The following is a 15,190-nucleotide window of genomic DNA, read 5'->3' on the forward strand; positions in this document are numbered from 1 at the left end:
TGGGATTCAGAATGGAAGTAGTGTTTCCATCTGCATTGGTTTTCACCTTCTCTTCCTTTCGTCTCTATTATTATTTTCATCTCCATTGTCTTGGACCTGCTAGCCAGCAGGAATGTCTGATATAAGTTGAACCAAAACTCTAAATCTCTTTTTTACTTTGTGCATTAGGACCCCAGTGGCAACCGCATTGCCCAGTGGCTGGACAGGACCGCAAATACTGGCATCCTAGACCTGTCCCACCACATGAGCCCCGAAGCAGCTCAAGGAACCTACCTCATTACAGCAGAGACAGAGGACGGAATACAGATCTCTTATAGCTTTGACATCAAGGAATATGGTCAGTTAATTTATGTATAATGGCATGTTAAAGGTAATATTAACATACATTGCCTTTTTAAAGTGCAGGAACTCTTTCATGATCATTTGTTGTTGTTGTTCTTCTGTGTTTTAGTTTTGCCTAAATATGAGGTGACGGTTCACCTTCCCAGTGTGATTTCAATTCTGGACGTGAATGTGACAATGAAGATTTGTGGAAAGTGAGTGTCCCCCCAAAACTGTGGACAAATATCAAACATAAATATCTGAAAGAAGTATTTTTTCGAAATATAGTTTGAAACAGAAACAAAACTGAAACATCTTCTTAGTGTCATTGTTCCATTTTCTTAATGGTCTTTCTTTCTTTCTTTCCACTGTCATGTGGGGACAGAGCCACAGGTTGAGAACCACTGTCTTAAGCAATGCTTGCTCACTCAGGCTAAAAAATCACACCCGTGTGAACTGAGTGGTGCAAATCCCCCCGCCCCCCCCCCTCTCTGTCTCTCTCTCTCTCTCTCTCTCTCAGGCAACATGCAGCACTATCTCTCTCTCTCCGTTTCTGGCACAACAGCGCCACTTTTGGTACTCATTGGTACTGGTCACACACATAGTCACACACATAGTTGAACACGGACATTGCTGTTCGTTGGAGTGGTTGCACCACTCAAAAAACCCAAAACAAAAACAGCTACTTCATAATATGTGTGTTTTTTTCTTCCAGATACACATATGGCAAACCAGTGACTGGTGTAGTTACGGCTGTGCTTTGCCGCAAGGCCTACCGTTATTACTGGCACTATAACAATAACCAACAAACTGACATCTGCAAAACATATGTGCTGACTGTAAGTATCCTGGAGTATGGCTCTCTGTTTTTATATAAACATATGTGCTGACTGTAAGTATCCTGGAGTATGGCTCTCTGTTTTTATATAAACATATGTGCTGACTGTAAGTATCCTGGAGTATGGCTCTCTGTTTTTATATAAACATATGTGCTGACTGTAAGTATCCTGGAGTATGGCTCTCTGTTTTTATATAAACATATGTGCTGACTGTAAGTATCCTGGAGCATGGCTCTCTGTCTTTATATAAACATATGTGCTGACTGTAAGTATCCTGGAGTATGGCTCTCTGTTTTTATATAAACATATGTGCTGACTGTAAGTATCCTGGAGCATGGCTCTCTGTCTTTATATAAACATATGTGCTGACTGTAAGTATCCTGGAGCATGGCTCTCTGTCTTTATATAAACATATGTGCTGACTGTAAGTATCCTGGAGTATGGCTCTCTGTTTTTATATAAACATATGTGCTGACTGTAAGTATCCTGGAGTATGGCTCTCTGTTTTTACCAAAACATATGTGCTGACTGTAAGTATCCTGGAGTATGGCTCTCTGTTTTTATATAAACATATGTGCTGACTGTAAGTATCCTGGAGTATGGCTCTCTGTTTTTATATAAACATATGTGCTGACTGTAAGTATCCTGGAGTATGGCTCTCTGTTTTTCTTAGATTTCAATGGTTTGATCGATTGATTGTTTATGTGAAAATGTCTACGAGTAAAATACACTTACTGATGCAACTCACACTGTGTGCATAACACATTAAATACAATGAAATGCTTATTTTCAATGGTCCTCTGTCAGTAAATGTGGCATATGGAAACAGTAAATATCAAATAATACAAGTTAAAACTAGAATAAGCACCCAAATTGGTTAAATTAAAAGCGTATAATGAATTACTTACATAGACTTAACATTTTCCATAAGAACGTTTTCACATGTGTGCTGGCAAACACAATTAAGTTCTTTAACTTCCTTCCTGTCCTCTAGACGTGCAGTAAAGGCTGTGCACATCAAGTAGTGAACGTGACAGAGTTTTCCCCGCACAACCGAGCGTATGATGACGAGTTTACGGCAGAAGCTGAGCTGCGGGAGAATGCGACGGGTACGTTCAGGGTGACGCGAGTGAAGATACTCATGGAACACTTGCAACAAGTACATTTACTCTACAGTTTCCACTTTGTCTTTACTTATAAGTAATGCCATTACTTGATATTTTATACTTCTGCTCCACTAATTCTCAGAATTAAATATTGCACTTTTTAGTACATTACATTTATTTGTCGCCATATGGATATTCAAAAGTATTTTCAAATTGTGGTATTGCTACTCGCCTTTTCGCTTCTAAAATGTCTTTGCCAAAATAAATAGTCAATCTACAAGCTCACAACATTTGTGACTTTTGAGCTTGTATTTATTTTTTGATGAATGCTCCACCCAGAATAGGCATGCTGGGGTTCAAGTTAACATTGACTGGCAGAGTTATGACTCGCTGCGTTCAGCTTCTGCCAGGCCTTTTCCTTATACAACTGTATCTTACCCTTTCAAGAAGGTTTGCGTTTAGCGTTTAAAATAAATAAATCAAATCAAATCAAAGTACTTCTTCGACCACTATAATACTCAACTCTTTCTCCGCTTCTTGTAGGGGTCACCCTGAAAGGCACAGGCTCGGCCAAGTTCAGCAGTGACATCAGAACCGTCACTTTTGAGGAAGTACCTGCAGCTTATCGAATAGGAATCAAATTTGAGGGAAAGGTAATGATGCCATTTTAAAGACCTATACCTACATATACATATATAATAACAGATTACCTTAACCCATTCTGGACGGGAATCCCTTTTGGTGTTTTAACTAAGCATTCTGTTATACTTTAGCTATTGAAAAATAGCAGATTACAAAATATATTTTCTGTTTACTAAACGGCTGAAGAGACAGGGAGACCACTGTTACTGGACATATAGAGCTTTAACCTTTTAACAATAAAACAGTAAAAAGAAAATTATAATAATACAGCACATTTAACTAAACAGATTTAATCTAAGCAGATCAAAGAAGTTATTGACGTGTACCCATTGATAAACATGTTTCTGTGTGTGCAACCAGAAGATGGCTATTATTTTCTTATCTCCTTTCAGGTCAAAGTGATGCGTCCGGATTCCACTTGTGCTATGAATGAGACTGTGTATGTGTTTGCTACCTGTCGAGGCCCAACGGAGAATCTAACACTGACAACAGACGACAAAGGAATGGCCTCATTCTCTCTGAACACGTCCGTGACGTCCCTCTGGAAAGACCGAGTGTCTCTGCAGGTTGGAATCCAAACTAATCCTTCCTTCTTTTCACTAATATTTGTGACTACATTTGACTGAGGGACTGCCATTGGATTTTTTTTAATTCACGTCATATGAAAGCAGGGAATCATAGCTTCAAATTGACATATTGTTTGTTCAGTTTGACCCACCAGTTTTGGAGATATGGCTTATAGAGTAATGTCTTGCAGAAAACAGTGAGTTGAGAAAACAGGCTTGAAAGGTTCGCTTCTGTGGACTCTAACATTACACCTAGCTACATGTTTAAGCATTTATTTCATATTTACATGTCGATTTCAGCTCTGACACTTATTTCAGACATGCTCTAGTATGTGAAGAGTCTGCCTGTGCTATTAAGTCATTTTGGGAAAAAGTTTTTCTCCTCTGGTGAAAAGCTGGAATTTGCGCGATGGCAGTCTCAGGTGTATATCATATTTCTCTAGAGATAAGACGATAGCACTCCCCATTTTATGCCACAGTCTAAAAACCCACCTCGTCAGACTCACAGTCTAGCGATCCCATCTTGTTACATCCCTTCTAGTCGGTTTTATTTAATATGCTAGATATACTATGCAAAGTATGCATATTTGAACATAATTGTGACCAGATTTGACTGAGATCCTGCCATTGCGCAAACTCCAGCTTTTCACCAGAGGAGAAAAACGAAGAAAATAAATGTTTTTATCCAAAATGAGCAGACTCTTCACATACAGTACTAGAGCATGTCTGAAATAAGTCCACAGAAGTGAACTTTTCAAGCCTGTTTTCTGCAATACTCTATAAGATCTATAGAGCGTCGCAGTCCCGCCCCCTACCATGGCCCAGGAAATGAATCACAATGCATTTTTCCCATAGACAATTCAAAAAGTATTTATTTAAAGACCTTTTAAGCGTCGTACGAAGCCAACTCGAGTCGTGACAAATCATGACAACACACACAATATTTTGGACCAAACAAATAATTTGTTATACTTTCTAATTCTTTGTTTGGCCCGAAATATTGTGTTTGTTGTCATGATTTGTCACGACAAGAGTTGGCTTTGTCCGCGGCGTAAACGTCTTTAAATAAATACTTTCTGAAATGTGAATGGAGAATCATTTCCTGGGCCATGGTAGGGGGCGGGACTGCGACGCTCTGTAAGCCATATCTCCAAAACTGGTGGGTCAAACTGAACAACCAAACTGAACAGTCAATTTGAAGCGATGATTCCCTGCTTTCATATGAAAAAATATGAGAAAATTCAAAAAGTCCATTGCCAGTCCCTCAGTCAAATCTGTCACATATATGTCTTTGTTATTTCTATTTATTTTTTACTCTACTACAAATATGAATGTTAATATTTAGATATCATGTTAATGTTTAGACAGATGTTAGGTTTGGTGCTTACATGGGATCTTAGTTCCTTTGAGGCACTACAGTTGGGTGCCACCAATATTGTCCCTTATCATTTGACCCATTTAGGCCTGACCTCAACATTTTAAAAAGTCCTTCTAAATCCTCCAGTTTTCTGAAATAAATATTTCACGATTTTTCAAAAATAGCAGACCTACAAGCTCGTAGCGCGCCACTCGGTGGCGCGCTATGAGCTTGTAGATCTGCTATTTTTCAATAGCTAAATTATAACAGAATGTTTAAAACACCAAAAGGGGTTCCCGCCCAAAATGGGTTAACTGTCCTTTTGCGCAGATCACGCAAACCTCAGCAAAAAGAAAAGGACAATATCGATGGCCTCCAACTGTAGCTCTTGATTAGGGCATCTATTAAATGCCTGAATTGTAATTGTAGCACTTTAAAGCTGAGAGGGAGACCGTGTAGGGGTGGTGTTTGAACCCAGGCCAGCAGACGAGCATCTGTGAAACACAGTGCGAGGCCATAAGCCGTTCCAAATTCTCCTCTGGGAAGCAACACGGGTGCATAAAAGCTAGAACAGCCAGACACACTAGCAGTTTCTTAGCCCTTGTGGTTGCACTCCTCAGTTTAACCACACTTCAACACTGTAAGGAACTGTGTCTACTGCCGATATCCAGCAACACACACTTCAATATTTTCCTCTTGAACTCCTGCATCTACCGTACCAATATCTAATATGTACAAAAACCTGTTGTATAGTGTGTAGAGTCACTGGTTTCTCGTCACTGCTCTATGTGGACTTAAAGGACAACTTTAGTTTTTTTCAACCAAGGTTCATGTTTTAGGATGTTATTAGAGAAACTAAAAGATGAGTACTATTATTTTTTCATTTGCTGCTTTCTTTCGTTTTAGGGATTTTTATTTTTGACAGGGGGCGGGGGCATTCGAGCATGGGGCTAAATATGTATTTTTTTTACAACATTTTATAGCGATTTATTTTTTAATTATTTACTATAGTCCTAGTAAAGTAAACCCCAGGAAATTTCATCTGGCCACAAAAGATCACGAGATCTACTGAATGTGTCAAACTGACATTGAGCCTATGACACACAGTGTGGCTTCCCCCCAGTAGGCTACCTTCACATTCAGTAGATCCTGTGATTTTTTTTTTTGTGGCCAGATGTAATTTCCTGGGGTTTATTAGGACTATAGTAAATAATAAAAAAAGAAATCGCCATAATATTTTGTAAAAAAAAATACATATTTAGCCCCATGCTCAAATGCCCCCGCCCCCCTGTCAAAAACAGCTAAAATCCCTAAAACGAAAGAAAGCATAAAATGAAAACACTCATCTTTTACTTTCTCTAATAACATCCTAAAACATGAACGTTGGTTGAAAAAAACTAAAGTTGTCCTTTAAAGTTTAAATCATACTCTTATATTTGTACCCTTTCTCTTATGTTGCTGTGTATTTGTCTACTACAGTATGTGTTAGAGCAGTGCACCAGTAAAAAAAACAACAACTTGGAAACAGATTACAAGATTTTCACCTTGTGTTTGTTTCAACAGGCACGGTCTACGAGAGAAGAGGTGATCACTCCGTACGACAACACGCGCAAGCCCAGGTACAGGTCAGCGTACATGTCCCTCACAGAGTTCTACTCCAAGAGCAACAGCTTCGTGAAGCTCTTGCAGGCCAGCGGGCCCTTCCACTGCAGCTGCTGCAGCGAGGTTGCTATTCACGCCGACTACATCATCCCCGGAAAGGAGCTGGACAAGGGACAGACTTTCCTTAACTTCTTCTACTTGGTAAGAGGACAGAGTTGACTGTACAGTACATGGTCGCATGCGGGTGTCGGCACCAGTGTTGGGCATCGTTACTTTCTAAAGCAGGGGTGGGCAACTTTGACGATGGAGAGGGCCACTATATTTCCACACTCACTCCCTAGGGCCATATATTACTGTCGTAGCAATAATAGCCGATCTACAAGCTCAAAACGCGTCACGCTGCGACGCGTTTTGTGCTTGTAGATCGGCTATTTTTGCTATATTCGAATTGAAATCTTGAATTATTTTTTTGCTATTTTTGAATTGGAATCCTGAAAATGTACATTTTTATGTAATTTCAAATGCCTTTAATTATACTTGTGTTGAGCATTGAGTTACTAATTTAGAGTAATTAAAGCGCGTGCATGTTGTGGAACAGCTGAAACCAATATTATATCAGTATTGTGACATTAACCTGAGGGCCACATTTAGTGAAGGTGGGGGCCGCATGTGGCCCCCGGGCCGCCAGTTGCCCACCCCTGTTCTAAAGTAACTTTGTTAGGTTACTGGATTACTGCCATTACAAATAATCCTGTTACGTTACAAGATTATACCCACTGAGAAAAGTAACTTGTTAGATTATTGTTGGATTACTTTTACGTTACCCGACAATTAAAACACATTTTGCGCAATTTGGTTACATTGTAACCCCCCCCTTCCAGTTTGCACAACGTAGCCTACAGTGCAGTGGCGTGCACAGACATTTAGAGGGGCAGGTGCTCAAGTTAAAAAAGGGCACCTTGTGCAGCGCGTGGAACCGGCCGGTTGCCTTAATCCATTTTGGGCGGGAACCCCTTTTGGTGTTAGCATTATGTTATGCTTTAGCTATTGAAAAATAGCAGATCTACAAGCTCATAGCGCGCCACCGAGTGGCGCGCTATGAACTTGTAGGTCTGCTATTTTTGAAAAATCAAAAAAAAAGAAGAGAAAAAAAAAAAAAAAAAATCTTTTTTTTTCAAAAGGGCACATTGCCAAAAGGGCAGGGGGTGCTCTAGCACCCCCTAGTGTCTATCTGTGCACGCCACTGCTACAGTGCACGGTGGACCCTTAGAGTATATATGAATAGAGACGGCACCGGATTTCTCCTCCCATCCACTTGCATTAAGTTGCTCAAAAGCGCATGAGGCGATTTCACTCAGGAACAGAGTGCATTCTGGGATATGGATTGGACCCATATCGTGAACGCGCTGGCCGTTGACTATCATTGCACGCGTTCACGTGCATCATGAACGTGCGCAATGATAGTCAACGGACCAACGATTCGGGTCCAAACTGCAATACCAAATTCGGCCACTATGTCCATTTCGCCTCAGGGTTTCCTCCGGGTGCCATCTCTACGGTCTCTATTCATATATACTCTAAGGGTGGACCCACTTCAATGAACTAAAAGGTTTATAAGAAATGGAACGGCGGCCAAACAGTTCCAAGTACATCCTCGCAGGCAGCAGTGGCGTGCACAGATAGACACTAGGGGGTGCTAGAGCACCCCCTGCCCTTTTGGCAATGTGCCCTTTTGAAAAAAAACTGGAAAAAAAACATTTTTTTTCCTTTTTTTTTTGGATTTTTCAAAAATAGCAGACCTACAAGCTCGTAGCGCGCCACTCGGTGGCGCGCTATGAGCTTGTAGATCTGCTATTTTTCAATAGCTAAAGCATAACATAATGCTAACACCAAAAGGGGTTCCCGCCCAAAATGGATTAAGGCAACCGGCCGGTTCCACGCGCTGCACAAGGTGCCCTTTTTTAACTTGAGCACCTGCCCCTCTAAATGTCTGTGCACGCCACTGGCAGGCAGTGACAGTAACACTACTGTAGCCTACCTGTAACCTGTTTTTTTTTGGGCAGCTGTTGTTGAATGTTGATGATGATAGCTGCGTGACACTTATACAATAAATTAACTACTCACCTAATGCCTAATTTAACATAATTCCAAAGTGTGTACATTGTTTAAAGGGATATTTCACTTTAAAAAAAACGTTGTCATTTTATTGTCTACTCAGGCTTATGTGAACACCCCAGACAGTTTTTAAGTTGCTTGATTCAGTAATTAGATATTTGATATTAATTTTAGCTGCCACACCCCCTTCCTATATGTAACTTCAAACTCCATTTTAACCATCGAAAATAACCAACCTTTTTTCTGTTGACTGATATTGTCCTTCTAATACGTGAATATAGAACATTGTGATCAAATCAATCGATCGATATAATACTATAAGTTCCAAAAACTAAACCCTGTGTGGGGTTGTAGGGCATGGCTTGATAATAATGAAATCTACCCTGGAAAATGTATCGTAGTTAAACAGTTCTCATAGTGACAGGAATGTCCACACACCTCAACTAACCTTTTTCAGAACCACCCCCCAAACTCTGAAATAAATATGAAAATGCTTAGAATTCAGAACCACCCCCAAACACTGTCAGCTGCTCTGAAGTAAATATGAAAATGCTTAGAATTGTTTCTTTACAAAACACATTGTGAAGTGTTGTTAGCGTCCAGATCTGTTTTTCTTTGGCACATGACCCCCTTTCATGGTACCAAAACAGACGGAGACAGGCACCGTCACACACACACACACACACACACACACACACACACACACACACACACACACACACACACCTTTACCTTTTTTGCAGTATCGTATCCAAAAAGTAATGGTATTTCTACAGAGCTTACTTACGCCTATAGCCCAACTTTGGGCATAGGCCACGAACAAGAGCTCTCCAGACATCCCGGTCCTGGGCCATTTTCTCCAGCTGTCCCCATGTGTGGCCAGACTACAGAGCTACAGATGATAAAATTAGGAGTGGAAACTGGAAAGTAAAACATTTTGAGTGGGGTGAAACAACCGCTTACAAAGATTAGGAAGTCAGCCAGTACCATGTTTTCCCAATGCAATATTATGGAAGCAGGGCAGCGCATGCGGACGGGGGTTGACTGGCCACAGCAGGCTGACTAAATAATCTATTTAAAGGGGCATTCCACTCATTTTCAACATTTTACTATGTCATTAATATACCTTAGAGCTGTTGTGTGGAAATAATAAAAAAGTCCCTCCATTCTGTGTTTCCTAGAACTAGAGTTCTGAAAAAAATCATTAACGTGGTGAAACACATCTTGATGTCATCAAGATGTGTTTCACCATGTTAATGATTTTTTTCATAATTACAGTTCTAGGAAACACAGAATGGGGGAACTTTTTTATTATTTCCACACAACAGCTCTAAGGTATATTAATGACAGTAACATTTTGAAAATGGGTGGTTTTCCCCCTTTAAGCCTGATTTAAGCGGTTGTTTCACCCCGACTCCAAAATGTTTACTTTCCACTCCTAATGTTATCATCTGTAGCTGGCGAAAAGGGTTTTTGGCACTGTTTTTGGAGGGCTCGACCCATTTGGACTTATGCAGGGATATCCTGACACAGAAAATCTTCTCGGAACTAACAGCGTCAGCGTGTCACACAAGCGTGTCACGTATAGAAATGGGTGCACTGCTTTTCATGAAAGCACAACAGAAAAAACAGGGAATTGGCTCCTATTCTTTTGTACATGCCAGTGAGTGGCTGAATGTCTGTAATTTACCGGCCATTGACACGCTGTTGGCAGATGGAAGGTGGTGCATTTTGTTTTCCGAATGAAAGGAATCGGAATAATGGAAAAGGGTTTGCACGTGGAGCGTCAGCCCATGTCATCTGCCAGTAAACACTGGTCGACACTGGTCGAATCTGATTTTATCATCTATGTTGGTTCCATAAATAATAAAATAGAATTGTTAGTTTGCAAATGTCCAACTAAGTGTTCATATGCCCTTTCCAGGTGTCATCCAGAGGTGGAATTGTAAAGCATGGCAAGTTGCCAGTGAAAGTGGACCCAAGGGAAGCAGGTAATACAACAGTTGACAACACCTGATCTGTACTGTATCTTTTGTACAGTTGTTTTAGTTCTAATCGTACTGTATGTTACTACCGGCTGCTGTACTGTTAAAGATGGGGTGCCATAGTTTTGTACCTTTTCTTGTTTTGTATGCGTCTATGGAGCTAACATTACTCTAATAGACCCCCAGGTGTGGTTATAAATTGTGCAAATATGTCTTCCCTGTGTATTTTGGGTTTCTTCCTGAAAGTCGAAAGCCTTTGAGTCAAAAGGCCCAAACTGCTTTAGTGACACACAAAGATCTGTCAAAGTTGTAATGGTTTTGTTAGTGTATCCATAATATTAAAAAATATAAAATCAGTGAATCTCTTAGTTACACCTCCATTGTGTGAATTAGTTTTGTTCTTATTGGTGAAGAATGTATAGATATTTGTCTGTTTAGAGACAGGCCTACTTACTATAAAGTCCACTGCCTTGCAGTGCCTCATTTCCTCTCACAAAGGACTCACAGAGCCAGAGACAGGGAAGCAGACTCTGTAGTTCCACTTTCATGGCTGTGCAGTAGGCTACAGTGCATGAATACAGCTGCTCTGAAGCAAATATGAAAATGCTTAGAATTGTTTCTTACTCAAAAACGTTCATGATGCCAACAGATAGACACACTGGCAGAGATTTTTTTTTTCTCTCTCTCTTCGGCGAACCTTTCTAGTTCATTACATTTATTTAACAAGATGCAAATTCATTTAAACCATTTAGGCCTGACCTCAAAATTTAAAAAGAATCTTCTAAATCCTCCAGTTTTTTTCACGATTTTTCAAAAATAGCAGATCTACAAGCTCGTAGCGCGCCACTCGGTGGCGCGCTACGAGCTTGTAGATCTGCTATTTTTCAATGGCTAAATTATAACAATGTTTAAAACACCAAAAGGGGTTCCCGCCCAAAATGGGTTAACAAGATGCAAATTCAGTTTTACATGAACAAGTAACTAAGGCTCCCTCCTGTGCACTTTGATGGTCCAATACTAGTAAATGCTAACTTTCCTTCTCCTTTCCCTTCCTCTCCTCCCTTTCCCTTTCTGCTCCTTGCCAGAGAACAAAGGGACAATTTCTGTGCTTCTTGCGAGAACTGCTGCCCTGACGCCATATGCCCAGGTGGTGGTTTACACCATCCTGCCCGGTGGCGAGGCTATAGCCGATAGCAAGGACTACCCCATTGACCTCTGCCTGAAGAACGAGGTAGGCTCTTGCTTGCATTGTAAGACACTGCATAATGTCTTAAAAACCCATCAGCTACACTTCAGATGTGTAACAACTCAGGAGGTCGATGTTGTGTTGGCAGTGGCGTGCACAGATAGACACTAGGGGGTGCTAGAGCACCCCCTGCCCTTTTGGCAATGTGCCCCTTTGAAAATAAAATAAAAAATAAAAACTTTTTTTTCCTTTTTTTTTTTTTAGATTTTTCAAAAATAGCAGACCTACAAGCTCGTAGCGCGCCACTCGGTGGCGCGCTATGAGCTTGTAGATCTGCTATTTTTCAATAGCTAAAGCATAACATAATGCTAACACCAAAAGGGGTTCCCGCCCAAAATAGATTAAGGCAACCGGCCGGTTCCACGCGCTGCACAAGGTGCCCTTTTTTTAACTTGAGCACCTGCCCCTCTAAATGTCTGTGCACGCCACTGTGTGTTGGGTTCTTAATATCTACTGTCTGTATCTACAAGAATGAGGGAACGTGACTTCACGTTAGATTACACCACAGTAGAGTGGTTAGGAATCGGACTTTTCCCGGTTCAACCCTCGATCTCTTCTCCTGCCAAGACCCCCAAATTGACACTAATTATCCCACAGACCCCCATTTGAAAAGATATGCCAGGGACATCCCATAAGAGAAGATTTCTAGCAGTGACTCTCAACCATTTTAATTTCAAGGACCCCCAGTTTGACATGCATTAGTCTACAGACCCCCATTTAATGGCATTTCTATCTCTGGGACCCCAATTTATACTGTAAAATCAATGTTAATGTAACTCTGAGAGTGTACAAATGGAACCAAATGGACCCGTTAAGGTCCATTTGGTTCCATTTGTACACTCAGAGTTACAGACCCATAAGGGTCCATTTGGTTCCAAACTATCATTTAGTTGGGGTCCCCCCTGGAACTCCCTCAGGTACCCCTGGGGGTCCCCGGACCCCACCTTGGGAACCACTGTGGAAAAGCACTTTGGATGAAGGCACTACTACATAAATACAGACCATTTATTACCAAAACACAAGCCAACAAATGTTCACCCGTGATCTCTCCTTTAAACCGTGATCTCTCCTTTAAACCGTGATCTCTCCTTTAAACCGTGATCTCTCCTTTAAACCGTGATCTCTCCTTTAAACCGTGATCTCTCCTTTAAACCGTGATCTCTCCTTTGCAGGTGTCTCTGCGGTTCCTGTCTGAAACGGCGCTGCCAGGAGATAATACTTCTCTGCACCTGGAAGCTGCGCCACGCTCCCTGTGCTCCGTCAGAGCCATTGACAAGAGTATCTTACTGTTGAAGCCAGAGAACGAACTTAACCTCAAATATGTATGCATCCGTCTGATGAGTATCTATTGCAAATATCACACAATGCAGCTTCAATGAAAGAATTTGAACAATCCCCACACTATGTTTGTTTGCCTGAACTAGGGCATTCACTTCTAGTCATTTTTACTAGTTGACTAGTTGCCTAGTTTACTAGTCGACTAGTCGACTAGTTGTTTAACTACCTATTATGTAAAAAATAAAATAAAATAAACTTTTTTTTAATTTATTTTTTGAAATACATAATATGTATGTATGTCACCATGTACACAGTTTTTCAATGTACAAATATTATTTGTACATTGAAAAACTGTGTACATGGTGACTATAACTATAATCTACCTGATCTTGAGGCCTACAAAATCGGGGGAAAAAATAAAATAATACACTTTTTTTTTTTTATCAACTAGTCAACTAGTACCAACAAGGTCGACTAGTGGATTTACTAGTCGACTAGTAAACTAGTCGACTAGTTGCTTAATGCATGATTGCTTAATGTATGAACCCCATACTATAGATCTGTCAGTTTTATAGCTGTCTCTCTATCTCTCTCTCTGTGTGTGCGTGTGTGTGTGTGTGTGTGTGTGTGTGTGTGTGTGTGTGTGCAGGTGTACGACATGCTGCCCGTGCACAAGCTGAGTGGTTACGACTATCAGGTGAATGATAATGAACCGTACCTCTGCCTGCCTACCTTGTTGGAACAACCACCCATTTTGGAACAACCACCCATAATGGAACAACCACCCATAATGGAACAACCACCCATAATGGAACAACCACCCATAATGGAACAACCACCCATAATGGACACCGACTCCAACATACTGGCAACTGAGATGGAAGGACGCACTTTTACCTTAAATCTAGGTATACTCTTGGTTGCTTGTTTTTGCAGAAAATGCACTAAAGACTTCTGGTGATTAGTAGTTTTTGTTCCCTACCTATGTTGAATACACTTATTGTAAGTCGCTTTGGATAAAAGCGTCTGCTAAATGACTGTAATGTAATGTAATGTAATGTAATGTAATGCTTCATATCGGGTGCAGATATTCCACTTCCTCCCAGAATACACAGACGTCGAAAGCGTTCGATCTACTTTCCACCATCCACTGAGAAGAATGATGTCTATGGAATCTTTAAGGTTAGTTTGGGCCTGAAGAACTGAAGGAAATTCAGTTTTCAGCTTTTACTGTTTTCCAACCTGTGCCACTGCTGTACATTGATTCTAGAGGCACGAGTTTTTTTGTTTTACAAATAAGATTATGTGCATTTTGAGTGAAACGTAAAAAAATTTAAGCTCCTCTTGAAATGTTACAGTACTTGGTTAATCCATTTAGGCCTGACCTCAAAATTTAAAAAAATCCTTCTAAATCCTCCAGTTTTCTGAAATAAACATTTTCACGATTTTTCAAAAATAGCAGACCTACAAGCTCGTAGCGCGCCACTCGGTGGCGCGCTATGAGCTTGTAGATCTGCTATTTTTCAATAGCTAAATTATAACATAATGTTTAAAACACCAAAAGGGGTTCCCGGCACACCCACTTAGAATCAACAGTGAACCGCTGCTACGCTCTCCTATACCAGGGCTTAGCAACGTTTTTGCCTGGGGACCCCTGGAAATGCTTTGGCCATGTCTCGCGACCCCCGCCCTGCCCCCCTTCCCCACCCCCAATGACTGCAAAAATAACCTTAATAATAGAGAAAATATATCATAAATGAATACTGAAACCAGATCTAATCATTAAAGGTATATTCAGTGATTTGACTTAATCTAAATTATTTTTTCTTTTTTTCTGGATAATCCTCCCTACTATAGAGTGTGCTGGCCATATAAGGAGCTCCTCTCTGTCCCCAGTGAGCCCCTGGGGTCAAAAAACCCTAGTTTCAGTTTTGGTGGCGGGTGGCAAAGCCTTCATCCAATCAGGATGAGAGGGGCCTTCCTCCGATCATGATCGAGTGGGGACGGGCCTTGGTGCACATGCTGTTGGCCTGTTGCACTTCCCCCCACTGTAGAGCGTGCATGTGCACATTTTGTTACCGGGGCGGACTGGGTGGTTTTCCAAATCACTGAATGCTCCTTTAAGGAAAGTTT

At 40.9% G+C, this 15,190-nt stretch overlaps 1 protein-coding gene across 1 annotated transcript in view; it reads left to right on the forward strand.

The window, feature by feature from the left end:
* LOC306932528 (alpha-2-macroglobulin-like protein 1) overlaps nt 1–15,190 on the forward strand; it is a 61,105-nt gene that overhangs the window by 5,634 nt on the left and 40,281 nt on the right. The window contains exons 6-18 of the mRNA XM_079514365.1: nt 169–337; nt 452–536; nt 1,037–1,160; nt 2,155–2,269; nt 2,810–2,919; nt 3,301–3,474; nt 6,395–6,634; nt 10,473–10,539; nt 11,619–11,764; nt 12,952–13,101; nt 13,707–13,812; nt 13,849–13,965; nt 14,145–14,239. Of these exons, the coding sequence (XP_079370491.1) occupies nt 169–337; nt 452–536; nt 1,037–1,160; nt 2,155–2,269; nt 2,810–2,919; nt 3,301–3,474; nt 6,395–6,634; nt 10,473–10,539; nt 11,619–11,764; nt 12,952–13,101; nt 13,707–13,812; nt 13,849–13,965; nt 14,145–14,239 (1,698 nt within the window). The remainder of the gene's footprint in view (nt 1–168; nt 338–451; nt 537–1,036; nt 1,161–2,154; nt 2,270–2,809; nt 2,920–3,300; nt 3,475–6,394; nt 6,635–10,472; nt 10,540–11,618; nt 11,765–12,951; nt 13,102–13,706; nt 13,813–13,848; nt 13,966–14,144; nt 14,240–15,190) is intronic.

The sequence above is a fragment of the Electrona antarctica genome (genome assembly GCF_951216825.1).
Source record: "Electrona antarctica genome assembly, chromosome: 11".
Taxonomy (NCBI): Eukaryota; Metazoa; Chordata; class Actinopteri; order Myctophiformes; family Myctophidae; genus Electrona; species Electrona antarctica.